A 27,112-nucleotide genomic window follows, 5' to 3' on the forward strand; every position below is an offset into this window, starting at 1 on the left:
AACCCTATTTTAATTATCAAAATCATAGGAGGCGACACCTATAGAATTTTAAGCACCGAAAAGGGGTGAAATTACTGTCTTTAGGACATTGCATCAAATCTGCAAGCCTCTATCTCGAAGCCAAGACAATTCATTTATTTATTATTTATTGTATTTCAAATTACAATTTGTTATAAATTCAATTTCTTTGGTGTTTATATATTGTTTATACATATAATCATTTTTATTAGTCACTAATTTTTGTTTATCTAACAAAGAGAACCCAGCATCCCAAGTCAAATTCAACTTGAAAGTGCCTTAATCTCAGCATGCTTGGGGGAGGTGGCGGTGTCAAGGGGAAGCGTCATAGCTGCCATTCCTTCACCTTTGTCATTTCTAATGACAGCACCAATTCCACCAACACCGGGAATATAAGGAGCATCTATATTAAATGGATGTGTTCTCAACAACTATATTAGACTCCCTTCTCATTAGCCTTCCTCCGTACTCCTCAGCCAGCTGCAATGCTCTATTAAAAATCATCTCCTCTGTTTGAGAGCAGGCTTCAAACACAACCTTGTTTCTGTTTTGCCAAATACTCCGGCAAATGTATACATGCAATTCAAATTTTGAAAGAAAAACAATAGCAGCCTCAAAGAAATCACCATAATGACATCTCCAATCCAAATGAGGCTAAACCCAAATTTCTTCTTTTTAAAATACAACTATTCATGTATTGTCCGGACTCAAACAGTTTTTTCCTCCAATCATGTAGACTCATAATTTGAGTCTGCAACTTTATTAAATTATTTAAAAAAAGTTAATGTCACATCCCGGGATCGGCTCCGCCGTAGCACGATATTGTTCGCTTTGGGCCCCCCTCTCTGCCCTCACGGTTTTGTTTCTGGGAGCTCACGAGCAACTTCCCAGTGGGTCACCCATCCTGGGATTGCTCTAGCCCCCAACTCGCTTAACTTCGGAGTTCCTACGACTCCGAAGCCAGTGAGCTCCCAAAAGGCCTCGTGCTAGATGGATGCGGGTGCGCACATATAAGGCACATCACCCCCTCTCCGTTGGTTGATGTGGGATCTTACAATCCACCCCCCTTAAGGGCTCGACGTCCTCGTCGGCACACTCGCACTACACGGCAGAGTGGCTCTGATACCAAATTGTCACATCCCGGGATCGGCTCCGCCGTAGCACGATATTGTTCGCTTTGGGCCCCCCTCTCTGCCCTCACGGTTTTGTTTCTGGGAGCTCACGAGCAACTTCCCAGTGGGTCACCCATCCTGGGATTGCTCTAGCTCCCAACTCGCTTAACTTCGGAGTTCCTACGACTCCGAAGCCAGTGAGCTCCCAAAAGGCCTCGTGCTAGATGGATGCGGGTGCGCACATATAAGGCACATCACCCCCTCTCCGTTGGTTGATGTGGGATCTTACAGTTAACCCTTAATTTTATTTTCTCGTTAATTTTTATTGACATTTTTTTTGTTTCAACCTTCGTGAATTGATTTTTTGAGAATTTTAACCTAAAAAAATCCAAAATATAAAATTATTTCACTTAAAATGAGAATGAGTGCAGGAGCATAGTAAAAATAACCAAAAGGAGCAAGTTCAAATACAACCATAAAATTATTTCACTTTAAAATAATAATTTAAAAAAAAACCAAAAGGAGCAAGTTCAAATACAACCATTGGATGTAAATGGTCAATATTCCGGCGCATGCCATGTGTCCAGTTTTATAAGTGAAAGTGGACGACTTTTTATCATGATGTGCCTACTCCTTCAAGTGGATTCAGTTTGGGCCCCACAAAAATTATTGCCTGGACTGCTAAATAGTCCCAAATTCCGTTTGAAAAACTAGCTAGGTAATAATTTACTTATACCTGCGTTGGGGAGAATTTTTGGACTAAAATCCCAAATTTTAGGTTTAGCCCCTTGCATTGGAGATGGCGGACAAATGCAGCCCTTTAAAAACCTCCACAAATCTCACTTTCTCCCAGACTTTTTGAGCGCCAGGACAACTCCAAAACTGCATGAAAGAACTTTTCAGAATTTACGTTACAAATGGCCCTTGACTAAATTAGTTTTACAAGAAAGAGAGTTATGAATGGCCCTCCAATTAAAAAAACTGAGTTTGGGAGGTACCTCCAGGGACCACACTTTTCCCCAAATGGACTTTTGGTCACTTGAGTTAGAGGGGGAGCCAACATCCCCATGGCACTTCTTATTTTCATCATTCCCAACCTGTAACCACTTTTTTTTATGTGCAAGAGCAAAAAATTAAAAATTAATACATACTAAAGGGGTATTGCCCTTCTTTTAAAAAAAAAAAAAAACATAAAAGCGATAGTATTTTATTGATAGTAGTAGGAAAGATACAAATATAAAAAACTGAGCTAAGTCCTAGAGGATTAGACGAGTACCTCTACATTAAAGGGTAATTGCTTTTAATCAGTTAAAATGTAGACACGTTTTAAGCCCTTGCCTTTAAAATAATATTTTTTAGATTTTGTCAAGACTGTTTGAGCATTACGTATTTAGTAACTACCAAACAGAATCATGACCACCAGAGGCGGACGCACGTTGGGACAAGAGGGGTCTAACGACCCCTTGGAATGCCTGAAATTTGGTTGTGGACTCCATGGACGACCCCTTGGACAGCTGCGGAGCGACCCCTTGTGTGCACACCAGGTGCTCGATGAAAGTCCCAGCTTGTCTCTGAGTCTGTGATGGCTCTGTTCCACGAAGCAGAGACCGAACGCACCAGACCTTTGTTACTGATAGGGTAGCAGAGCCTCCTTTAATAAGGTTTTCGGAGTTGCAGAGGAGGCACTGTGTGTGCCTGGCAAGGAAGATGATGTCTGGGTTGTCTCGGTGCCCTTATAAACGAAACACACCGTTTTGTGATTAGCCTCCTTTAGTGAAACGGTGGGTTTAGTGTTCAACATTAGGCTGCCTCGTCATTGTCGATGGGTTTAATGGGCTAGTTTTGGTTTTATCGGTTTTATGAGGTTTGGCTTCATGGTAATGGGTGAATTATTTATAAACTTTATCCTATGGGCCAATATAATATAATAGAAGATTATCTAACAAACAAAAAAACTATTTTAACAATCAATATAAATATATAGAAATTTATAAATATTTAAGTAATGTTTTAATTCGATAATGCAACAATAATTGAGGAATTTAAAACTTCTAATCTAATCTTTGCATGATAAAATTTTAAATTCAAATAGTGTTAATTTGTTTTGTATTGTATTGTATTGCATTTACTTGTGATTTTTATACAGCTCTTGAAATAATAGATAAGAAAAATGAAAAACTCTCTAAAATATTTTTTTGGAACATTTACACTATGACCCCTTGGGTTACGAATCCTGGATCCGCCACTGATGACCACCAGTTTGAAAAATTGTATAAAAAAAAAAATTGAGCAAAATAACTCAAACAATGTCGAACAAAACTTCATTTGAAGGTTTTTAAACTGTGTTTTAACCCTTCATAAAGAAGCTGACGAGGTCGTTTTGTTTTGTAATTTATTTTTTTCCCCGCATTGTTATGTCGCATCTAATGAGAAGTTTATTTTTATTCTTTAATAGTAATTTTATTTTAGGCCTCAAAAGAAAATTATCCGAATAAAAATTTGATTCTCCAAGCAAGCAGTGCGAAAAAAAAAAAAATTTGAATTATTTTTTGATTTATATCTATATGCCATCTTAGAGATCATGCTACTTACATCCTTCAAATTATATTAGAGTGACCTCACAAATTGAGAGCGCAAACTAAAAATGCACCACATTGTTTTTTCTTTTTTTTCTTTCTTTTTCGATCTGATACAAAATGCACCACATTGTTAATAGCCTCCCAAAAAGTATGACGAAACTGTGAACAAAGTGGTTGAACACGGCTCCAATATCATCCAGAGGTGTCCCTAAAAGTATATGTCTTGGCCTGATGCTATTATTTTGCTGAGAAGCGTATATTTCTGGTCATCCTCAAAGAGTCACACTAGGGAACTTGCAAGATCCATGACCTGCTTAAATTATATATCAAAAGTAAAAAACCGGAAGAGAAAATCGAGAGGACTAATTAATCGCTTAGAATGAACGTAAGGGTAAATACTGTTAATCCCTTGAGCGCATAGGTAAAGAACATCTTCCATTCCATTAATTGCAGAGAAAGAAAACTTACTGGGGTCCACAGTTGTTTGCTCTGCCAGCCCATCGAAATAGCAAGTAGCTCCATGGCTCCAAAACTTGGCCCAGTAGGAACTGAAGGCATAGCTCGCATGCAAAATCTCTGAAACTGGTTCATAGCACTCCTTCCCTGGTGAAAGCGCATCACACGTACCATTCCCTGAACTACTACTGCACAAATTGTTTAACGCCGAATCCAGCTCATCATTATTTACACCCTTAGCCACCACACACCACACCATGCCCTTGTAAGGACTGTTATTATTCGCTTCCGGCAAGGGCTTGTAGTCCTCCAATCGCCTTTTTCCTATAACCAAGGTCTTAAATATCAATATTAATAAAAATACCAAAATTTCAAAAATGTAGGTTTAGCGAAAGAACGAGTTTTGTTATTTGTATCATCTCAATTGACTATCTAGTGTATCATTTTTCTAATTAAATATGTTTTGGTTTATATATTAGAGAGAGAGATTTTACACTCAACAGTCAATTAAGATGGTACAAATAATTTTACTTCGATATGAATAGAAATTATATGAAAATTCTAAGTAAAATCATGCGATAAATGAACATATTTTAGGAGCTTGCCTGTCAAGTCAATGTCATAAATGGGAGTTCCATCAGCATGCAACAAGCCCCAATGCCTCTCTGTCCCTGGCCCTGTCTTTTGATTCTCATCAAACAATGAAAATATGAACGTAGGTATGACTACACCAGGCCTAGCTGGTGTCCCAAGAGGTGGCTTAGCGACCATTCTATGTATCAAATTTCGGTTATATGTGGCTGCATTATGTATATTAGCACCAGGCTGTTCGATGTCACCGGAATTAGGCCAGCCGGTCTCCGTGATCAAGAGCCGGATGTTCTGGTACCCTAGCTTGGCCATGGCATAGATCAATGAATCAAGCATTTGGTCTAGGAGGTTAGTGTAGATCAATCCGCTTCCTGAGTCAGTGTAGTAGTTAGTATTGTTGTTTCCTCTAAATAATGCGAAGTCTAGACTAATGTTCGTGGAGTTTGAAGACCATGGAAAAAAAGGATACACATCAATGAACATAAAGGAGTTGGTCCGGTTCAAAAATCTTAGCATTGGGGCCATGACCGAATTGGAGATATCGGGCCTAAACATGCTGTTCGATGGTGGGAATGTTGATTCTAACACATCCATGGCTAATGGGGTACCTACTTTGATGTTTGTGATATTTTGGGCTTTGAGGGAAGACTTGAATTTAGTCATGGCAGGGACAAGATCAAGCCACATTTGGCGATCTTGGTCCGAGGAGTTGTAGCTAAGGACTTCGTTGCCTACAAGGAGGTACCGGATCATGGTCTGGGGGTAATAGGGAAGGACATTGTTTCGAACCCATTCATCGGCTTTGGCTTGGTTTGATGCAATGGTTGAGATTTCATTGTTTGGGACCATAATTGAGACTTGCAGATTGGTGCCAGACAGGAGGTTTAAGATTTCCGGGTTGGCGTCGTAGAGCTTCACACGCCCTGCATTCATGGATTTGATGAACTCAACGGAGCTGTTTGGGGATGGCAAATTGTTGCCAAGCTGCCCATAGTTTATGCCAATTTTGCTTGAGATCTCTGCAACTGTCAAGTGGAAACAAAAAAGGAGTTAGTAGAGACATGAAAAAGGGGTTGCATAAATGTACCAAGTAGCAAAGTGATGATTTTAACTATATGGCCTCACAAACTTACATGAAAGACCAAGGAGAGGGAAGAGAAAGAAAACCAGAGGTCCCATTTGATCTCTTGCTGCTTTGATCGTTACAGAGCTGGGATATATACTGCAGTGATCTTTTGTGAGGGTGTGCAGAAGGTGTGAGTATGTTCAAATAGAGCTGAGATTAGATAATTTAAATGTCCATGCAAGAAGTTCTAATTTGGCAAATTATTACCTGAGTGATCTTTTGTGAGGGTGTGCAAAAGAAATCTTGATTTCTATTGGTTAATATGTGGTCAAAGAAACGAGCAAAGCATAGAAACAAGTGGTATTGATTCATAAAGTAGAAGGCAAAGATTGTGATATAAAAGCATATAGGTGATATGGAGTTTTCTTGGGTTCCATTAATTTTCTCGTTCTTTCATTATACATACAAATCGTTTCAAATTGGATCACATACAAAGCTAACCTTAAGTTAGCAGAAGTGTGGATTAGGGAATTAATTTTACATATGTACTTGTGCGAATTAACGATTACCTAGTGCCGAGAATTTGATCTTGACCAACTACCATGTGCACATGCTTGTGCTGCATGTAGGCATCGACAAATTTCGTGCTACCCATTGTGTTCAAAATATTATACTACAAACTTATTGGTAATTGCGTATGTAGAACCTATATGGCCAGTTGAGGATCAAACATATTGGGTGGTGCCTGATGATGTACGAGATAGAATTGTGCTACCACCAATATTACACGAAGAAGGCACAGCAGGCGTAAGTAAAAGAGAATCCCATCACAAGGAGAAGAACCATAAACTCGTAAGTGTTCAAGATGTGGTTCAATTGGCCATTATCGACAAACTTGCAAGAATTCGATTGCACTTCATCCAATTGCATTAAGTATTTTTTTTTTTAATGTAGATCATTTTATTGAATTTTTTGTTCTACAGGCTACCTCTAAATTTGTGACAATTTTTGAAGAATTAAAGTTACGTGAAATATATATATATTTTTTAAGTGAGAGGAGGAAATTATACTTGTGCATTGATTCAATAATTTTCTGAATTTTTGGTTCTAAATACTTTTTTTTTTTGGCCAAATAAATACATACATTTTATTTTGGAGACAAATGGGAGAGAAGAAGAAGAAAAGAGATATGCAGATGGGAGAAGAAGAAAAGGGAAAGAGAGATGGAAAGAAGAAGAAAGAAAAAAAAAAAAAAAAAAAAAGGAAAAGAGAGGGAGTGATGCTGGAGACAAAGCGGAAGAAGAAAGAAAAAAGAAATAGAGAGGTGATTGGAAAAGTGTTTGAAGAAAATATTCCAAAGTTTTATTTAATAAGGGGTGGAAAAGTGTTTGAAGAAAATATTCCAAAGTTTTATTTAATAAGGGGTTTTTTTTTAATAGGTTTATGTGGGTTTTAAATTTGAGGGTATTTGTGTCTATTTAGATGAGTTTTTTTGTTATATTTGAAATTTTTTACAAAAATTGACATTTTTAAAATTAGGAATCAAGTTTTCGCTATTTTTGTTAAATTCTCAAGTACTGAGGGCTACTTTAAGTTAGACTCCATTTTTGGACATCAATAAATTGAAATAACGTTTAATTTAGAGTGCTGCTAAACGAACCCTAAAATTAACTGAGTACACCTTATAATCTAAGTTAACCCTAATATTTTAATCAAAATATAAAATTAACTAAGTACACCCTATTTAACTACCAAAAATAGCCCTAGTACAACACTCTAATACCAATCCTAAACCAGGTTTCCTTTTTTACATGAATTTGTGCCCTCTTTTCAGATTTTGGGTTTCATCAAAATCTTTAATTTCGTAATACCAATCCTAAACTAGTACTCGCTACGTTATTCGTGAGCACCAAGCAATACGAAAATTTTTCTACGTCTGATAAGGGTTGAATATAGTAAGTAAGGTGTACTTATTAAAATTTTATTTGTTTCACAATTCAATATATCCTTTTTGGTCATTTTATATTATGGTAAATTAGTAATTCAATAAGTAGTTTAATAGTAGAGTGTACTCAATTAATTTTAGGATTCGTTTAGCAGCAATCTTAATTTATCACTACATTCATCTTGGAAATTAGACTAACTCAATTCTACGGACTGAAACTCGCATTAGAAAATGTTTTCCTGTTGAAAAAGTTAGCTTAAAGTAGTTTTTTAAGCTTGTGACAAAAAAAAAAAATTATTTTTTCAAGTTTTGGCAAGAAGCTGACTGTGCCTAAACTGGCGCCAAATGGCGTTTGTTCAGGGCAGCTTCCAACCGCCGGAATGGAGGCATCGGAAAGTAAAGTCAAGGAATTAGCAACGAAAATGGATAATGGTCCAAGCATTTGGTGTTAAGTCCACAAGTTATCACCTAATTAACCAAAGAAACCAGACGCATCTCTCACTCACTCTAACCCAAAAATGGTTCTGCTGCTGCAAACCAGGCTGGCTTTCTTTCTAGCACTCTGTGTACTCTTCCTCAGCAGCAGCACAGCGGCAGACGACTCAGAAGTGATGTCGAAGCTTGCAGAAGGCCTCAAGAACACACCCGAAGACTGGTCAACAGGAAAAACCTACTGCGGCTGGGAGGGCATCAAATGTGACGGAAACAGAGTCACCTCCATCAACTTATCCTCCATGTCTCTCTCTGGCTCTCTCCCTTCAAATCTCAACTCTCTCACTCAGCTCACCACCCTCTCACTCCAAAGCAACTCTCTTTCTGGCCCCTTTCCTTCTTTAGCCAACCTCTCTTTGCTCCAAGAAATCTATCTTGACACCAACAATTTCACTTCCATTCCTTCTGGGTGTTTTCAAGGCCTCTCAAGCTTGCAGGTTTTGAGCATGAGCCAAAACATCAATCTTGTTCCATGGGTTTTGCCAAATGAGCTCACTCAAGCTTCAAGCTTGGTCACTTTAGATGCAGATAATGCAAACTTATATGGGTATTTGCCTGATATCTTTGATTCCTTTCCAAACTTGCAAAATCTGAGGCTTTCTTACAATAATTTTTCTGGGTTTTTGCCCAAAAGCTTTTCTGGATCTGGGATTCAAAACCTCGGGCTTAACAATCAGCAATTTGGGTTATCTGGTACGATTGAAGTTTTATCAAACATGACCCAGTTAAACCAGGTTTGGCTCCATAAGAACCAATTCACTGGTCCGATCCCAGACATCTCAAGGTGTAAAACTTTGTTTGATCTTCAGCTTCGTGATAACCTGTTAACTGGCATTGTGCCAGCCACATTGATGTCCTCAACTGCCATACTAAACGTTTCTTTGGACAATAACAAGCTGCAGGGTCCTCTGCCTGTGTTTGGGTCCATTGTGACCAAAGCCACATTTGATGGTACTAATAGCTTCTGCCAAACCAAACCAGGACCTTGTGATCCGCAGGTCAACACTCTGCTTGAAGTTGCAGGGGCTTTGGCGTACCCAATTTTGCTTGCTGAGTCTTGGGAAGGAAACAATGCTTGCGATAGATGGAGCTTCATTGTTTGTGATACGCAAGGAAAGGTTATCACTGTGAATTTTGAGAACAAGCATTTCACTGGGATCATTTCGCCTGCTTTTGCCAATTTGACATCTTTGAAAAATTTGGTGTTGAAGAATAACAATTTGACCGGGTCGATACCGGCTAGCTTGTTAACCTTGCAGCAGCTTCAGCTTCTTGATGTTTCCAATAACAATCTTTTTGGGGCAATTCCGAAATTCCCATATACGGTGAAGTTAATTACAACAGGCAATGTCTTGATTGAGACTACTCCGAGCTCTGGAGGTGGAGGAGGAGGAACTCCATCCGGGTCTGGTTCGAATGGAACTACACCCAATGGGAGTCCGAGTCCAGCTCCTGCTTCGGGTGATTCATCAGTGTCTCCTGGTATGATTGCTGGTATAGTTATTGCTGTTGTAATATTCATTGTGGTGATATTGTTTGTGTCCATCAAATGTTATGCTAGTAAAAAGCATGGGAAACTTGGAAGGGTCGATAACCCAATGAATGGTATCAAAATTGCTAAGAGTGATGTGATGAGTAGTGCAAATGGGTATAATGGAGTTCAAAGCGATTTGCATAGCCAGAGCAGTGGTGATCTTCATGTTTTTGAGGGTGGAAATGTTGCAATTTCGATCCACGTTCTTAGAGACGTGACAAACAATTTTAGTGAGGATAACATTTTGGGTAGAGGAGGGTTTGGAGTTGTTTATAAAGGTGAATTGCATGATGGGACTAGAATTGCTGTTAAAAGGATGAAATTTGTGGCAGAGAGCACTGAAGGAATGAATGAGTTCGAGGCAGAAATTGCATTCCTAGCTAAGGTCAAGCATAGGCATCTAGTTGCTCTTTTAGGATACTGCATCAACGGAAATGAGAGGCTTTTGGTGTACGAGTACATGCCACAAGGGACATTAACACAGCACTTGTTTAATTGGCGCGAGACCGGCGTACCTCCTCTTACTTGGAGGCAGAGAATCACAATAGCATTGGATGTGGCAAGAGGAGTTGAATATCTGCATGGCTTAGCTCCACAAAGTTTCATTCACAGAGACTTAAAACCCTCTAACATTCTTCTAGGGGATGACATGAGGGCCAAGGTGGCCGACTTTGGCTTGGTAAAATGTGCCCCTGATGCGAATTCTGTTGAGACTCGGGTAGCAGGGACGTTTGGTTATCTTGCACCAGAATATACAGGTGAAGAATAAAAACACTCTTAATTTTTTATCTTTTCATCTCTTAGTTGAAAGAATCAAGGAGCACTGCCTAAACCTCAAGGATATCAGATTTTCAAAGCTAATCTTATGCCTGTTGCATAAGTGCAAGCTAATCTCATGCTTATTTTCACAAGTTTTGAGAACTCCACAAAAGGAAGGAAAAACAGACAGTTGAGTTCACTTGGAATTGATGCTACTATTGTCTAATTGTCATAATTTGGTTTAATTCATCCTTCAAAAAGTATAGCACACATGTGGTAAAATTTTAATCCCCTTCTATTACCTCTCAAGAATTTATGAACTCTATGGCAGTAATGTAGTTATGCTAGACAACTGATGTCTCTGAATCTGTCTCTATAATCAGCTACCGGACGAGTGACAACAAGAGTAGATGTTTATGCATTTGGAGTGGTGTTGATGCAACTTTTGAGTGGGAAGAAGGCCTTAGACTATACAATTCCAGATGAAAGGTCTCTCTTGGTTACATGGTTCCGCAGATTCCTTATTAAGAAGGAATACATTCCAAAGGCTATTGACGAAACTCTTAAGAACCATGATGAGGAGACAATGGAGTGTATATGCAAAGTCGCTCAGCTAGCAGGACATTGCACTGCTCATAATCCATTCCAAAGACCAGAGATGAGCTATGTGGTCAACATGCTGGCTCCTCTGGTTAGGAATTGGAAGCCTACCAGTCATGAAGAAGAAGAAAAGTATGGCATTGATCGGCACATGAGCCTTCCTCAAGGATTGGAATGGCAAGCCAATGAAGATGCTTCTGATGTTGAAGTCTCTTGGCTTACCAGTCTTCCCAGAAGTTTAAGTTGTTAGGATTTTGGACCAACAATTGTTTTATATTCTATCACTTCCCCTCATATGTGAGCCTCTTTTCCACATATGGAAAGCAAGAAAATTTCTGGGGTCCCTAATGGTTTCCCCTACAAGTTCCCTACTGGTGGACATTTTGAAGCAGCAACTAAATTCTCATTTAACAAATTTAATAGTAGCCAACCTTTCTTCTTAAGGATCAGAATAAAATACTCCAATCGAAATGCTAATCCGGTGTAACAAACAAAACCAGGTAAGAGCTAAGATGTAACCTTTTGTGAAAAAAACGAAAGAGAACGAGTTATGGCATGCTTGAAATTGCTTTTGGTCATTTTCTAGCAATTAAAAGCGTCTTTAAAAGATTTTGGCAGAAAAACTTAAAGTTGATTGTAGGTTATAAAAGCACTTTTTAAGAAGCATCAGAAAGCACTTCCAAGTCATTTTAAAGAAAACATCACTTCGGGGGCATTTGGTATCCTATTCAAATAGGAAACTCAAAAACTTTGATTTTTCTTATAAACAAGGAGTTCTTAAATCTATTTTTAAGATTCAAAAACTTGTTTGGTATGCAACTTGAAAACTGTTTTCAAATCTTAAAAAATTGAGAACTTGTGAGTTGTTAAAAAAAAACTGAAAAAATATATATTTTTTGTTTTTAATAATTGGGGTGTTTTTTAGTTGTTCTTGAGTCTGAGTTTTTAAAAATAGGACTACCAAACAGATTTTCTTTGTTTAGGACTCAAATTTTGTTTTTGAGTTTAAAAAATTGTATTCAAGTTGAACACCAAACATGCCCTCAATTTTTAATATAAATTTGGTAGTGCTTCCAATAAAAACGCTTTAAAAAAAAACACTTATAAGCATAAATGGGGGCATAGTCCTTCGGAAATTACACATTTTATAGAAGGGTGATTTGTTCAATGGTAGGACGGTTATGTCTTTTTATATACTTTGGTAATGACATGGATGTCCTCTTGCCATTCTATCAAATTGAGCTCTTGCTTTTGATATGACCAAAATGAAAAAGAAGATGATCCTACTTGCTTTTGGAGAATATGATTCTTTGTCTTACTGGTAAGTTCTTCACTTGAATTGATGCTATTGATGTTGACTTTATTATTACTGAACTGGTTTCCTGTGTTTATTGTTGGGAGAGATAACTTTGTTACGCCATGTCTAGATAAATACTATTTTTGAATTACTATGGGTTATGCTAGTGAAATACAGTCATACTCTTTTTTCAGATGTTGATATAAAAGCTTGACTTCTTTTGACTGAGAAAATGAATGAATGTTGTGGGTATTTTCAACATACATGTGACCTAAATAACCATGCTCAATTAAAATTGCTGGGTAATTGGAATGTTATATTGGTTATGCTCTAAATATAACTCTTTATATGCTGCCTAGATAACCAATTTCGTCCAAAAATATCCATCCATGTGAGGGAACTGTTCTTTTTCGATCATGAAATTGGACGGAAATTTGGACATGTCCTTGAATTGCGATAGATATATCAAATTATAAGGGTCAAATCACCATAAATGAAACAATAAAAACCAAAGTAAAAACTGAATTTTTGTCAAAATTATACATATGTCTCCACCTCTCTTTCGAAAATTGCGGAGAAAAAGGAAGAAAATTAAACACAAGGTCATGTTTAATAGTGGGAAAAGACTAAGGTTGTTGTTCTTGACCTCAATGAAGACTAAATATAACAACGGTTGCTATCTTGAGAGCGTGACTTTGCAGGCAAAATGTCTTTTGGTGCGTTTCACATGGTGCCAAAGTATAATGGAATCCATTGAGGCTTTGAAGGGCTAATTTAGCTTAGCAATAGCAACTAACGTGTTCATGGGGTTTCTTCTTTGGGAAAAAAATATAGGAAATGGTTGACTCAACTTTTCTTTTTTGCAACTCAGAAAGGCAAAGCACTGCCAAGTTGCCAACGCCAAAATGGTTGTCGAGGAGCGAAGCTAGTAAGCAGTTGAATCACAAACACCGAATATCATAGCATGTTTAGTGGTGGTGAGGTTTGAACCAGATGTCAGTATTTTCATAACTTAGTAATTTATTACGGAGTATAGACTTTTTCACCAAGAAAACCGTTATAACAAAAGAAAATTTATGTTTTTTTTGTTGTTGCCAAATTTAGAAAGGGGAGGGGAAAAACTCACACACAGATACTATAAAAACTTGAACTCAAACCACTTAATAAGAGTACACCAAAGACTTGAACCAATCCAACTACACTTCATTGGTAGAAAATTGTTATTGAACTGCAGAGTTATTATTGAACGGCAAGATTGAACTCCTCAAGACACCCTCAACATAAACCCCTTCATATAAATGTGAGTATGCCAACAATTTTGTACCTATGTATATATCCAAAATAATGTCCCTAATCATGAGGTAATAATCAAAATTTAGTCTTCCACTCGATTTTAATGAAAAAAAAGTTGGCAAGCTAGCACATTGGAAATGACCTTGACTTGCGAATCAGTGGTCTCAGGTTCAAACCTGCATAACACATTGACAATGTGTCAGAAACCTCTCATCCCCCAATATCCCTTGTATAAAAAATAAAATAAAAATCTTATCCTATAATTATTTTTTTTAAATTAAAAAAAAAAAACATATTCTCTCCTATGCATGTGTTAGCCAAAGTTAAAGCACCTTGTCTGGCCTATGATTGCAACAAACTGCAATTTACTTTATACATGACAGCTCAAAGAGGCCCAAACCAGGATCTATGCTTATCCATGACCTGCTGTGGCTTTGACATTCAACCATAAAATCCTTGTCATTATATCATTCCACATAACGCAATCAATCAGATTATTGGTTTCTTGGTCTCTGTCTCCTCTTTCTTACGTCGCTAAATTAACAAGCAATTCACATGTTGGAAAAAAATAAAGGCTGGCCGATATCAATTGAAAGGAAATATATGCTTATATTAAGGTCCCTACAACATGTGCAGCACTACAAAAGTCATCTTCAAAACAAAAGGTCCACTTTTCAAGCCACCTAACATGTTTCCTTCCAAATCCTCTCTTCTCTTCCCCATGTGCAATTACGTACAGCTTCAACACCAACACCGAATTCCCTTATAAATATTTAAAACAATACATCTACAAACATGCACATCAACTATACTAACATGCACAACTCTCTCCCTCTCTCACACGCATATCAACCTAACCCTTTAACAACCAAAATCTTTGTTTCTTTTTTCTCTGTCATCAAATCTTGCAAAATAATAACTTGAATCCTAAGCAGTCCTGTTGTTACACAGCCTGGAGAATCATTCAAACACATCAAACATAATGAATGATTTGTCATAAGAGCAGAGCAAATTGGCAACAGTCCAGCCAACAAGCATTATTCAAAGTAAAAGAATATCATTAGAAAAATTGCCTTTAATGAGTACGGTAATAGAATATTATACAACAAACTTTCTTTAGTTTCCTTCATTTTTCTTTCTCATGATCACCAACTCAATCTGTTAGCTATCAAAGAATCAACAACATAAAGTTTTTGCAGGTTTCATGCAAGCTCATTAGTAACATAAGGATTGTGAAAACAACATGAAAAAAGAATAAATACAAGAATCTTCGATACACGGGTGATCCGCTGGGATCAAAACTTCTTGATGCATTACCTGCTTTTTTACTCTATCGTATCTTCCTCAACCCGACATTTTTGGGTCTCTTTTTCTTGGTTTTTAAAAGTGAATTGATCTCTAGCTTTTATATCATCGACAATCCATCGAATCGAATGAATCAGCAAATCCAGAAGGTTTCGAAGGGATGCTTGATTGAGTTTGAGAGTAGGACAGATCATCAAACATCCTGGAAGTACCTTCATTGGCTTGCCATCTTTGCAATGCTTGAGGAAGGCTCATGTGCAGGTCAATGCCAGAATTTTCTTCTTCTTCATTGGTGGTAGGTTTCCAGTGCTCAACAAGAGGACCCAAAATGTTGACTGCATGTCCCATGTCTGGTCTCTGGTATGGCTCACGAGCAGTGCAGTGTCCTGCCAGCTCAGCAACTTTATATATGCTCCCCATTGTCTCCTCATCAGGGTCAAGAGTTTGGTCGATAGCCTTTGGAATGTTTTCTTTGTTGACAAGGACTCTGCGGAACCATGATACCAAATGAGACCTTTCATCTGGCATGGTATCATCTAGGGCTTTTCTGCCACTCATCAGCTCCATTAACACTACTCCGAATGCATACACATCTACTTTTGTCGTCACTCTGCCAGTAGCTGATCATAGAAACATAGATCCAAAAATGAACATTCTAGCATCACGACATATATATCATAAAGCAAACTGAATCCATATCAAAAAATTTACAAGGGATTACAGTAGGCCCTATGTAATTGAATAGGCATTTTAAATTGCAGTTTTGCAACATACATGTATAGGATTAGCTTGAAAATCTGTATCTCGAAGCTTAGGAAATTGCATGATTCTTTCAATTAAGGGATGAGAGTCTAGAAATTTTCTTACCTGCATATTCTGGTGCAAGATACCCAAATGTCCCTGCCAACCGTGTCTCAACAGAATACTTTCCGTCGGGGGCATTTTTAACCAAACCAAAGTCAGCAACCTTTGCCCTCATGTCATCCCCCAGAAGTATGTTAGATGGTTTCAAGTCTCTGTGAATGAAACTTTGTTGAGCTAAGCTGTGCAGATATTCCACTCCTCTTGCCACATCCAATGCTATTGTTACTCTCTGCTTCCAAGTAAGTGGAGGTACTCCGATCTCACGCCAATCAAACAAATGCTGTGTTAATGTCCCTTGTGGCATGTACTCATATACCAATAGCCTCTCATTGCCATTGATACAGTATCCTAAAAGAGCAACCAGATGCCTATGCCTGACCTTAGTGAGGACTGCAATTTCTGCCTGAAACTCATTCAACCCTTTAGTTCCCACTGCCACAGATTCCATCCTCTTAACAGCAATTTTAGTACCATCATGCAATTCACCTTTATAAACAACTCCAAACCCTCCTCTACCCAAAATGTTATCCTCACTAAAGTTGTTTGTCACATCTCTAAGAACGTGGATCGAAATTGCAACATTCCCACCCTCAAAAACATGAAGATCACCACTGCTCTGGCTATGCAAATCGCTTTGAACTCCATTATACCCATTTGCACTACTCATCACATCACTCTTAGCAATTTCGATCCCATTCATTGGGTTATCGACCCTTCCAAATTTCCCATGCTTTTTACTAGCATAACATTTGATGGACACAAACAATACCACCACAATGAATATTACAACAGCAATAACTATACCAGCAATCATACCAGGAGACACTGAAGAACCACCCGATGCTGGAGCTGGACTCCCATTAGGTGTAGTTCCATTCGAACCAGACCCGGATGGAGTTCCTCCTCCTCCACCTCCAGAGCTTGGAGTAGTCCCAATCAAGACATTGCCTGTTGTAATTAACTTCACCGTATATGGGAATTTTGGAATTTCCCCAAAAAGATTGTTATTGGAAACATCAAGAAGCTGAAGCTGCTGCAAGGTTAATAAGCTAGCCGGTATCGACCCGGTCAAATTGTTATTCTTCAACACCAAATTTTTCAAAGATGTCAAATTGGCAAATGCAGGCGAAATGATGCCAGTGAAATGCTTGTTCTCAAAATTCACAGTGATAACCTTTCCTTGCGTATCACAAACAACGAAGCTCCATCCATCGCAAGCATTGTTTCCTTCCCAAGACTCAGCAAGCAAACTTGGGTACGCCAAAGCCCCTGCAACCTCAAGCAGAGTGTTGACCTGCGGATCACAAGGTCCTGGTTTGGTTTGGCAGAAGCTATTAGTACCATCAAATGTGGCTTTTGTCACATTGGACCCAAACACAGGCAGAGGACCCTGCAGCTTGTTATTGTCCAAAGAAACGTTTTGTATGGCAGTTGAGGACATCAATGTGGCTGGCACAATGCCAGTTAACAGGTTATCACGAAGCTGAAGATCAAACAAAGTTTTACACTTTGATATGTCTGGGATCGGACCAGTGAATTGGTTCTTATGGAGCCAAACCTGGTTTAACTGGGTCATGTTTGATAAAACTTCAATCGTACCAGATAACCCAAATTGCTGATTGTTAAGCCAGAGGTTTTGAATCCCAGATCCAGAAAAGCTTTTGGGCAAAAACCCAGAAAAATTATTGTAAGAAAGCCTCAGATTTTGCAAGTTTGGAAAGGAATCAAAGATATTAGGCAAAGACCCATATAAGTTTGCATTACCTGCAGCTAAAGTGACCAAGCTTGAAGCTTGAGTGAGCTCAGTGGGCAAAACCCATGGAACAAGATTGATGTTTTGGCTCATGCTCAAAACCTGCAAGCTTGAGAGGCCTTGAAAACACCCAGAAGGAATGGAAGTGAAATTGTTGGTGTCAAGATAGATTTCTTGGAGCAAAGAGAGGTTGGCTAAAGAAGGAAAGGGGCCAGAAAGAGAGTTGCTTTGGAGTGAGAGGGTGGTGAGCTTAGTGAGAGAGTTGAGATTTGAAGGGAGAGAGCCAGAGAGAGACTTGGAGGCTAAGTTGATGGAGGTGACACTGTTTCCGTCACATTTGATGCCCTCCCAGTCGCAGTAGGTTTTGCCTGTTGACCAGTCTTTGGGTGTGTTCTTGAGGCCTTCTGCAAGCTTCGACATCACATCTGAGTCGTCTGCTGTGGTGCTGGTGGTGGTCAAGAGGAGAAGAGAGAGTGTTAGGCAGAGAGCTTGTAGGGTTTTCAGCTGACCCATTTCTGGGTTTGAGAGAGAGCGAGAAAGAGAGAGAGAGAGAGAGAGAGAGAGAGATGGGTTTGGTTTTTTCCTCCGGTTTTGTGAGTGAATGGGGTTTTGTACAAACAAAAGGCAAGCTGGGGAAGGGTGCTGCTCTGTTGGGGAATGGGCTGTGCTAGGCTGACAGAGTTCTGCTCACGGCTCTTGAAACCATAGGGTTTTCTTTCTTTTCTTTTCTTTTTCTTTTTCTATAGTTTCTTTTTTTAATCTTTTTATTTTTTTCTGAGATTTTGTTAAGTTGGATACTATATACGGTAATGATGAGCTGTTATGATCTTAAAATATTTGGGAAAAACATGGAGAACTGACTATTTTGATTAATCATTTATAATTTTGAGATTGAAATATGAAATTAGAGGTTAATGCAATAAATAGAAATAAAATTGTTTTGATTATCTAATTAGTTAACTGAACCCTTATTTAATGAATTGGACTTGTAATGTGATTGAACTTTATACAACTAGGTAATTAGTTGTCAGATAAAATTATAATTCTCACATCAAAATACTTTGTGTTAATAAATTAATAATCTCATCAATTCTTTTGTTTGTACAATTTTTTTTTTTAAATACACGTGATAGTCTAAACTACATAGGAGGGTGATTTCTCACACACACACAACTATGATGCTGTGTGAATTCAAACTTAATACTTCTGATGTGTAAGTCAAGGTTATTCTCAACTGAATTAGGCATGTTAGCCAAAAAACATACATTCTTATGATCATTATGCTTTTCTCCTCTTTTTTTATGTGGGGACATAGCATATTTTTTCTATTCAATGATTTATAGATAGTATATGCGTTATTTTTGTGGTTTGAATTTAGTAGTAAACTAAAGCAAAATCCTAAACAATTAGCCTTTTTAATAAAAACAACCGTTTTAAAGAACAATTTAAATTACAACTGCAAGTAATGATTTAGTAAATTATAAATTAATGTTTTAAAAAAATAGAAAGGAATTGTAGGCTAATTTACCCAATGTACATGGCAAGGGCACTAGATGCTAGGAGGCATTTTTCTCTCATCTTCTATGTTTGCAGTTTTGCCATAATTTTTAGAAGTCAATTGTGTTAGGCTAACTAATTGTGTTGTTCATAGACTAACTTGCTATTCTACATTTACTAGTGTGAGTTGTTCTTTTTTCGACACAAATGATATTAGAGAAGAAGAAATTCGAACACAAGACCTTAGGTGTATGGATAACTCCTTTTAACCACTTTATCTACAAATCCTTATTAGTGTGGATTGTTTTTTTTATTGAAGAACATTAAGCAAGATGTGTTGCTTAAAAATCATTAAATTTACGTTGAATAGATTAATAGATCGTCATTTTTTTTTATTTAAAAAAAAATCATACGAAATCTAATTTCCCCTTTAATGAATAAGAAATATCTAATGATTTGGTTAAAATTTCATCCTAGTAAGCGTTTAATTTTTCTTACTAGTACCTTATAAATCACGCACTTATTATTCTATAAAAAGCAATGTACCATGAAATATAATCAAAACATTCATATTTCCCCAGCAATGGTTTTTTTTTAATAGAAAAACAAAAACAAAAGTTTGATGTGGGCCTGAATAAGGTGAGGCCCACAGACGCAAAATGATACTCTGGATTTGAATTGGCAATGGGTCCCGCAAATGACAGTTGGTCCTTAGTAGATAACGCGTGGACTTGATACCGTATACCCCCACGGTTGGTTTTTCTTTCGGAGGTTTCCGTTAATTAACGCCATTTCTCTCGTTTCATCATCCGTCAACGTTCTCTTCCAACCGATGAGCGCTGAGCCGGCCGAGCCGATTCACGACCAAATAGACGTCGCAGGCCGTGGCCAACGCGTCTCTAGACCTTTGTTACATACCACAGTAGCTAGTAGCACTAATATTATTTCAATTTTGTTTAAAGGGTTAATCGTTTAATTAGTTCCTGAATTTAGACCCGATTTGTATTTAAATTCCTCAATTTTTAAAATCGTTTCCAAAACTTCACTTTGGTTAGGACAAATAGTCATACCGTTAATTTTGTTAACTTTTTCTATTAAATTCAGGGATAAAATAGTATTTTTATATTAAAACAAAAAATAATAAAATATATATTTTTAAAATAACAATAAAAGAAAATCAAATAAAAAATCAACCAAAAAAATTCAAGTTTGAGGGGCGTAGATATTAGGATAGAGTGGGAGAGACAGAGTTTAAATTTTTATTTATTTATATTTTAATCAATTTAATACAAAAATACCATTTTACCCTTTCATTTAATAGAAAAGTAAACAAAATTGACGGCAGTACCATTTTTCCTAACGAAATTGAAGTTGAAGGACCACGAGAATGATTTTGGAAATTGAGGAACTCAAATGCAAATCGAGTCTAAGTTTAGGGACTAATAAAACGATTAAATATTTGTTTACAAATATCTAAATTAATTTCAAGTCTTTTCATCTTTTGATTTTCATATCCTCAAAGTAACTTCAATGACCTCTTCAGTCACTTTGGGATGCTTAAATATATGAGCTATATCATAAAAAAATCTCTTCAACAGCCTTGTTAAACTCAGTTATCAAAGCTGCAATCTTTTTCTCTCTTTTCAGGACTGGTAAGTTGACTTTGGCTCTTCAAAACATTCAATTTTACTTTGATAAAATAAAACCTACCTTGAAAATGTTAAAAATATGCATGTTTTCTTTTCAGATAATAAATACATAGACATTCTTCACATGTTTTCATATTTTTTATTCTTTTTCACGACATTGCATTAATTGAATTGAAGAGTTTGTTGGAGTAAAAATTATTCAAGTAGCAAATAAACCTTCAAATTGTAACATAAGTCAACAAACTTTAATTAGAAGAGTTTAATTTGCTAATACTATTGGAGATGCTCTCACTCACATGTCGAACTTTTCTCTTTCACCTAGGGGTGGGCATTTGAATCAATGAACTGAGTTGAGCAGAGTCCAAAAAAAATGAAAAAAAACCGTGTTGACCAAAAATGTCAACTATGCTAAAAAAACCGAACCTGATTGCTTTGGATAAGTTCTCGTCCTCATTCATGTCTTGAATAAACTGGTACAAAAAGAAAGAAAAACAACAAAAAGAATCACATGGAGGGGAGCATGAGCTGGGTAATTGGATCAAGGGTATTTAGGGGTTGATTTATTGGGATGGGGAGAGTTTTGGGTCTATGACACCTAAGGGTGGGGAAAGATTTGGGGCTTGGGGTGGCGACAAATCCAAAAGGGAATCTAGAATGAATTTTGTTGATGAGGGAGAAAGGGGAATGGTTGGGGGGTGTAAGGGCTTTTTTGTTTTGGCAGCTTTAGATGGGCCAAGGCTACTATGAACAGAGAGTGGGTGATGTTGTCTCTTTGCCTGAGTTCCAGAATTAGACCCCAAAAGCACTTCGAAAGCTTATGGATTCTTACGGAGTGCTTTGGTTTCTCTCAACAAAAGGATTTGATGACTATAGAGAATCACAATCTTAGGCTTGCCCTGAGTAGCTTATGGTGTAGGGAGCTAATCATCCACAAGTTGAGAGAGAGAGAGAGAGAGAGAGAGAGAGAGAGAGAGAGAGAGGGCTATTTTAGAGGGAAATGGAAAAGCTTGGTGGTGTTTGGAAATTGGGATTTCAAGGAGAAAAACCAAATTGAAGGGGAAGCTTGAGGGTATTCTAGTAGCTAGAGAAGTTACTTGCTCGCTCTTGATGCGTTGAGTTGATAAGTAGCAGATGCCTCCTTTTATAGGTGCTCGAAGCCTCTTATTTCCATAAATCCATAGCTGGTTCTCCCAAATTTTGTCAAGTCTTCTTCTCCATTTTCCATTCACTTCCTCCAATTCACCCTTTTAAGTGAAACTTGCTTAATCCAAGCACATTAGGACAGTTTTTTGGAGCTCCAAAGTCGTCTTGCAGCTGGCCTATGCAACACCTTCCATCCTTGGTAATGCTCCCTCTCCTTTTCTTTCCTCGTTTCTTACATGAGCTTGTAGAGGTCAAAATAGGTAAAGGTGATGGTCTAAAAGGTGCTTCACTTTCAGCAGCCCGTGTATCAACGTGCATGTGGGTTTGGTTTGATTATAACTTGTTGGTTTGGTTTTAGTTTGATTTTAAAGAGGTGCTAGGATCTCTTTTCTCTCTCTTTGCTTACCAAACCAAAGAGGTTTGGTTTGGTTTGGTTTTAAAGTTTGATTTTAAAGTTTGATTTTGTGATTGGGCTCAAGGAGTGGGCCTGAGTTTTGGTTCTCCTAAGCAGCCAAAACCTCCACCTTTTGAATTATTAATGAGCATTATTGGACACTCATACCTATCCACACCACAACACACTCAACAAGCCCCATGTATTTACGTGGCTTGGGACCACTTAAACCTGTCAGGTGGTTTGGCACTAGAAAATAAGGGGTTTTGCTTGGTGTTGCGCGTTATCTGTAGGTTATGTATTTGCTTGGCGTGGCACGCATATCGAAGCTCATGTAGGCACTTTGTAATTGTGGCAGATTTTTGCATACCCCATTTGGGCTTTTTTTTTTTTTTTTTTTTACAACAAAGTATTGCATTGGGGTTGAAATACATTTGGGCCTTCTCTTGAATTTTTGGGTCCTCAACATTAGCCTCCTTGATTATTGGGGCCACCAATGTGCAGTAAAGTGGGCTAAATAATCAAACCCAGCCCAAAAATCAAATCACTGGCAGTGACGTGACATTTTTCTTCCCGCGTGTATTGTAACGCTGGGCTGGCAATGGGTCGTGTCGTGTCGGGATAATAAACATGTCAAGAAGCTCAACCCGAACCCAACCCATTTAATAAACGTTTAGTGTCTCGGGTCGTCTTTGATCGTGCGGGTTTCGAGTATTGTAATGGATTCATAAATAATAACATACATGTTACAAAACTCACAACTAAAAAAATTTAAATAAAAAAACGGAGAGAGGAGAGAAAATATAAGGAAAAGAAAAAGAAAAAAAAGATAAAGAGAGGAGGAAAGAGAGAAGGAAAAGAAAAAAAATAGAGAGAGAGAGAGAGGAGAGAAGAGAGAAGGAAAGAAATTATATATAAAAAATAAAAAATAAAAACGAGAGAAAACTAAAGAGAAGCAAAAGAAAGAAAAAAAAAAGAGAGGAGAGAAGAGAGAAGGAAAAGAAAGAAAAAAAGAGAGGAGAAGATAGACGGAAAAGAAAGAAAAAGAAACATTATAAATATTAAAAGGCATAGTATATAATCACAAAGTTGTATGTAGCATGGTGGATAAGGTGTTGGAGAGGAATGAGGGTAATGGGGGTTTGAAACCCCTTGTGTGTGTTTTGAAGTCTCCATTTCTCTTCATTTTTTCGCGGGTTGGCGTGTTTTTTCCTTGCGGGTTTCGAGTCGTGTAACGGGTGGTGTAGGAAATTGCCACCCTTAGCTGTCGTCGAGATGTTTTTTTTCAAGGCCTTTTATTTCCCCTCGGTGTCTCTTCAAACCCCCTTATTTATCTCATGAATTAGAATGAGGAACTCATCCATAACCACTAGAAATAAGCCCCTCGCCAGACTTGCTATTCTATCTTTCCAAACCCTCGATCTCTACTCCTTTATATCCTTGGAGCTTGTGGGTGCAAGAATCTTTCCTAAACAAGGTACCTTATGACAAGACTCACCCTAATTCCCTTTGGGAACTCGTGATGAACCCTGAACCTGTCTGACATCTTGCTGGTGTCTGGCCCATATTACCAAATTACCCTTCTTGCCCCCAAATTCCAAACCACCTTAGGGTTAGACTTCTACTGGAAAACTGGCAGCTTCTCCCCTAAAAATGGCTCAAACCCAACATAGGGTTAGATTGCATATACTTCATTAAGGTTAATTTTGTCATTTACATTAGTTTTTTTTAATGAGATCATCAATTTTTGGACAAACAATCAACAAAAAGGGGTTTTGTGAAAACAGACTGAAACTTGAGGGGGCATTTCTGTAATTATTGAGACATGAGGGTGTTTTGTGAAAACACAAGAAACCTTATGGGGTGTTAGTATAAATAACTCTTCAAAATTTTCACTGTCTTCATCATCTCATTATTATATTGATATTTTAGCAAAATGTTGCTGAAGTGTGAGAAAAATTATCGACGTCGATATTTTTCGATATTATCGATACTTATATAATATGTGTATGAATATGTTCTAAAATATCTTATATTCGAAAAAATTATAATATCTTCGATATTTCGTAAATATTATTGATATTTTAGCCCTTATAGGATATAGTCTCAACACCTCGTGCATAAACTTGTGCCCACCATTCTCAGTGCTACATGAGATCAAATTCTTTGGCAAGTGTGTTAAAGCATTCATGTATGTATGTGTATGTTAGCACTTGAAAAGAAACAAGACTAATAAATAAAGTTATGATAAGAAAATACTTTATTTTATTAAAAAGGAGACATTGGCACATGTGTCAAACATGATGAGGAGAAAGGAAAAAACACCAAAAACAACATAAGGAAACACTAGAGAAGTACATTGCATTTTTTTGTACTTCCTTTTAGGATCAAAGGTGCATTGCAATTCAAGGAGAGAATGATCTTTTCCGGGTTTTGCTAATATCATTGAGAACCCCAGCATCACTTCCAGCATTACTTTCTCCAGATAACCCATTTGGAAGTCCTGTATCACTACCAGCTCCATGAGGCACCCCAACATTGCTTCCAAAACCCCCTGTTATGTTACTAGGATGAGGTATATGCCCCTCTATATTATCATATCCTCCATTAATCCCTCCAATGTCCTCCGCATCATTTCTCACATTACCACTGCTACTTCCATTAACATTCCCATAATGAGTTTGCAGTAACCCATTATTCACATGAGGCAACCCTATACCACTTCCATCACTGCTCGCTCCCAAATTCTCATAAGACCACTCTATATCATTCCTATATTTTCTGTCGCCAAATCTCCCAAAGGACGTGCCGAAATCACTTCCAACATTGCTCATGTCACCCTTAATATTTCCATACATAAACCCTATATCACTTGATCTACTCATTCCAAAGTTCTCACTAAGCAGCCTCATCTCTTTAGAAACATTAATACCGGAAGTGTTGCCAAAAGATGCATGTGGTGGCAAACCCATGTTACCCATAACATTGCTAATGCTAGCAGTAACAACAGACATGTTCTGACTTTGCTTCCCATTTTCTTTGCTAAAATAATTATACAAAGACTCTGTAGGGTTCCATTCATCGGGGACAGTGGTGTTTTCCGCATCCCCACCCTCATGAGGAGAAAAAGCACCTAAGGGAAGATTTGCCTCATGCCCGAGGTACTTGATCCGTTTCCAGATCTCTTTTATCTTCTCCTCCAAAAACAAAACCAAACAAGTTAGTTCACAAGTTCCAAATTCATTCAATGGCTTACCTTCTTGAATTTGGGACATGATGATGTTCATCTCCATCTCTTTGTTCTTTTTGTGAGTTTTTGTCAGTTGTTCTTTCAATTTAGCTAATCTATCATTAAGGTATGTCTCTTGGTTCATCATCTTCTTGCACCGATCTACTTCTGGTATCCTCTGAAACCTTGCGAGCAATTCTTCCGCAATTGGGCGTGAAGGCCACACAACCGGCTCCTTGTCGTCTGGGCCATAAATAATAGCAAAGCCACTCACGTCACACAAGATGCTCAACTCACTCAATTTTTTCAACAGGCCTTCCTTCCTTTTTCTGAAGCTGGTTTTCCTAGCACTATCATTCGTTATCCATGCTAGTTTGACCTTCTTCCTAGTCATGGTTGATATGCTATTCTATTGATGGGATTTCTTTGTACCCACACCAAGGAAATTATATAGGAATATGAAGAAGACTCAACAACCTCATTGTAAAGATAAATTCGACATTTTAGAAATCAAGGATGCAATTCCATTTTGGTCATCCAAATTGTTATGCATTTTAGTTATAAAATCTATGTTATAGATTTTGTAATTATGGCGTTTACTATTAAGTAAAAGAATTTAATCTCTTGTCTGACTAAGTTACGCAATTTGTTACTATTATATGCTAGTGTTGGAAATATATTTGTTCCATACGTAAACCAGTTGTACTTTTAAAGATTCAATGTTACGTATTAAACCACACATAAATTCGTTGGTAAGAAATTAGGAAATTAAAATTAGAGATGAAAATAGGGGTGAGAAAAGATCAGATTGGCTATCATACGCTCATTGCCAATTTGATTTTCAATAGACATCATTTTCCCGCCCCATCCTGACAGTAGCTATTACTAGGGTGGCAATTTTCGATACGACCCGATACACGACTCGAAACCCGCACGATTAAATTTTTAGGTCAACCCACCATGACCCATTTATAAAACGGGTGGATTTTGGGTCAACTCACCAACCTGCTAAAATACTTATATAACCCGCCAACCCGTTAAAATACGCTTGTAACCCGCCAACTTGCTACCTCATTTATTTGTTTATTCTTCATTTATTTTTTAATTTTTCTAATTTTTTTAGTTCCTACCACTTAGTGGGTTCAATACACGACTCGAAACTCGCATGAAAAATTAGCGGGTCAATCTAACTTGACACGTTATTAAACGGGTCGGGTTTGGATTGAGTATTCTTGACATGTAAATGATCCTGACACGACACAACCCATTTCCAACCATTTTTTCTTTAAAAAAAAAAATTTATTTTCTTCTTTTAAATAACTTAAAATTATTGAATATGCACAAGGTTAATTGTTTATTTTTTATCATGAGATTATGCAATTAAAGTTTCAGTTTTCCCATTGTGATTATGTCATTGTATTTTTTTTTCTTCTAATATGTTGTATATTCTATTAGACCTGAATAACCTATAGTTGGTAAGAGTAGTGGAGAGTTTACTCAAATCTTTCGGAGGACCGATTACAATAGTCTTTGAGA

General features: G+C 37.5%; 4 protein-coding genes across 5 annotated transcripts; 1 reads left to right on the plus strand and 3 right to left on the minus strand.

The window, feature by feature from the left end:
• LOC18787838 (probable glucan endo-1,3-beta-glucosidase A6) lies at positions 3,982 to 7,638 on the minus strand. Of its 2 annotated transcripts, none has more exons than XM_020555503.1 (4): positions 7,617 to 7,638; positions 4,771 to 5,781; positions 4,178 to 4,489; positions 3,982 to 4,019 (listed from the first exon to the last, which is right to left on the minus strand). In XM_020555503.1, exons 2-4 carry the CDS (start codon positions 5,687 to 5,689, stop codon positions 3,982 to 3,984), a joined length of 1,269 nt encoding a protein of 422 aa, XP_020411092.1. In that variant the 5' UTR covers positions 5,690 to 5,781; positions 7,617 to 7,638. The 2 variants fall into 2 exon arrangements, with proteins under 2 accessions (XP_020411092.1, XP_007221306.2); XM_007221244.2 differs by lacking the exon at positions 7,617 to 7,638 and adding an exon at positions 5,890 to 5,935.
• Positions 8,286 to 11,402, plus strand: LOC18787842 (receptor-like kinase TMK4). Its single transcript, XM_007221247.2, has 2 exons — positions 8,286 to 10,551; positions 10,936 to 11,402. The coding sequence occupies exons 1-2, from the start codon at positions 8,286 to 8,288 to the stop codon at positions 11,400 to 11,402; spliced, it is 2,733 nt and encodes a 910-aa protein (XP_007221309.2).
• On the minus strand, positions 14,725 to 18,635 carry LOC18787845 (receptor-like kinase TMK4). The gene is made up of 2 exons (XM_007221241.2): positions 15,915 to 18,635; positions 14,725 to 15,667 (listed from the first exon to the last, which is right to left on the minus strand). Exons 1-2 carry the CDS (start codon positions 18,175 to 18,177, stop codon positions 15,153 to 15,155), a joined length of 2,778 nt encoding a protein of 925 aa, XP_007221303.1. The 5' UTR covers positions 18,178 to 18,635; the 3' UTR covers positions 14,725 to 15,152.
• Positions 24,753 to 25,970, minus strand: LOC18787839 (agamous-like MADS-box protein AGL90). Its single transcript, XM_020554201.1, has one exon. The coding sequence runs from the start codon at positions 25,968 to 25,970 to the stop codon at positions 24,753 to 24,755; it is 1,218 nt and encodes a 405-aa protein (XP_020409790.1).

The sequence above is a fragment of the Prunus persica genome, chromosome G1, assembly GCF_000346465.2.
Source record: "Prunus persica cultivar Lovell chromosome G1, Prunus_persica_NCBIv2, whole genome shotgun sequence".
Classification (NCBI taxonomy): Eukaryota; Viridiplantae; Streptophyta; class Magnoliopsida; order Rosales; family Rosaceae; genus Prunus; species Prunus persica.

Coding starts and splice junctions, on each gene's coding strand:
- LOC18787838 (XM_007221244.2), bottom strand. CDS start 5,935: ATGGGACCTCTGGTTTTCTTTCTCTTCCCTCTCCTTGGTCTTTCAT. Junction 5,782..5,889: donor CCCTCTCCTTGGTCTTTCAT/GTAAGTTTGTGA, acceptor TCCACTTGACAG/TTGCAGAGATCTCAAGCAAA. Junction 4,490..4,770: donor TTATGACATTGACTTGACAG/GCAAGCTCCTAA, acceptor CCTTGGTTATAG/GAAAAAGGCGATTGGAGGAC.
- LOC18787842 (XM_007221247.2), top strand. CDS start 8,286: ATGGTTCTGCTGCTGCAAACCAGGCTGGCTTTCTTTCTAGCACTCTGT. Junction 10,552..10,935: donor TCTTGCACCAGAATATACAG/GTGAAGAATAAA, acceptor CTCTATAATCAG/CTACCGGACGAGTGACAACA.
- LOC18787845 (XM_007221241.2), bottom strand. CDS start 18,177: ATGGGTCAGCTGAAAACCCTACAAGCTCTCTGCCTAACACTCTCTCTT. Junction 15,668..15,914: donor TCTTGCACCAGAATATGCAG/GTAAGAAAATTT, acceptor TTCTATGATCAG/CTACTGGCAGAGTGACGACA.
- LOC18787839 (XM_020554201.1), bottom strand. CDS start 25,970: ATGACTAGGAAGAAGGTCAAACTAGCATGGATAACGAATGATAGTGCT.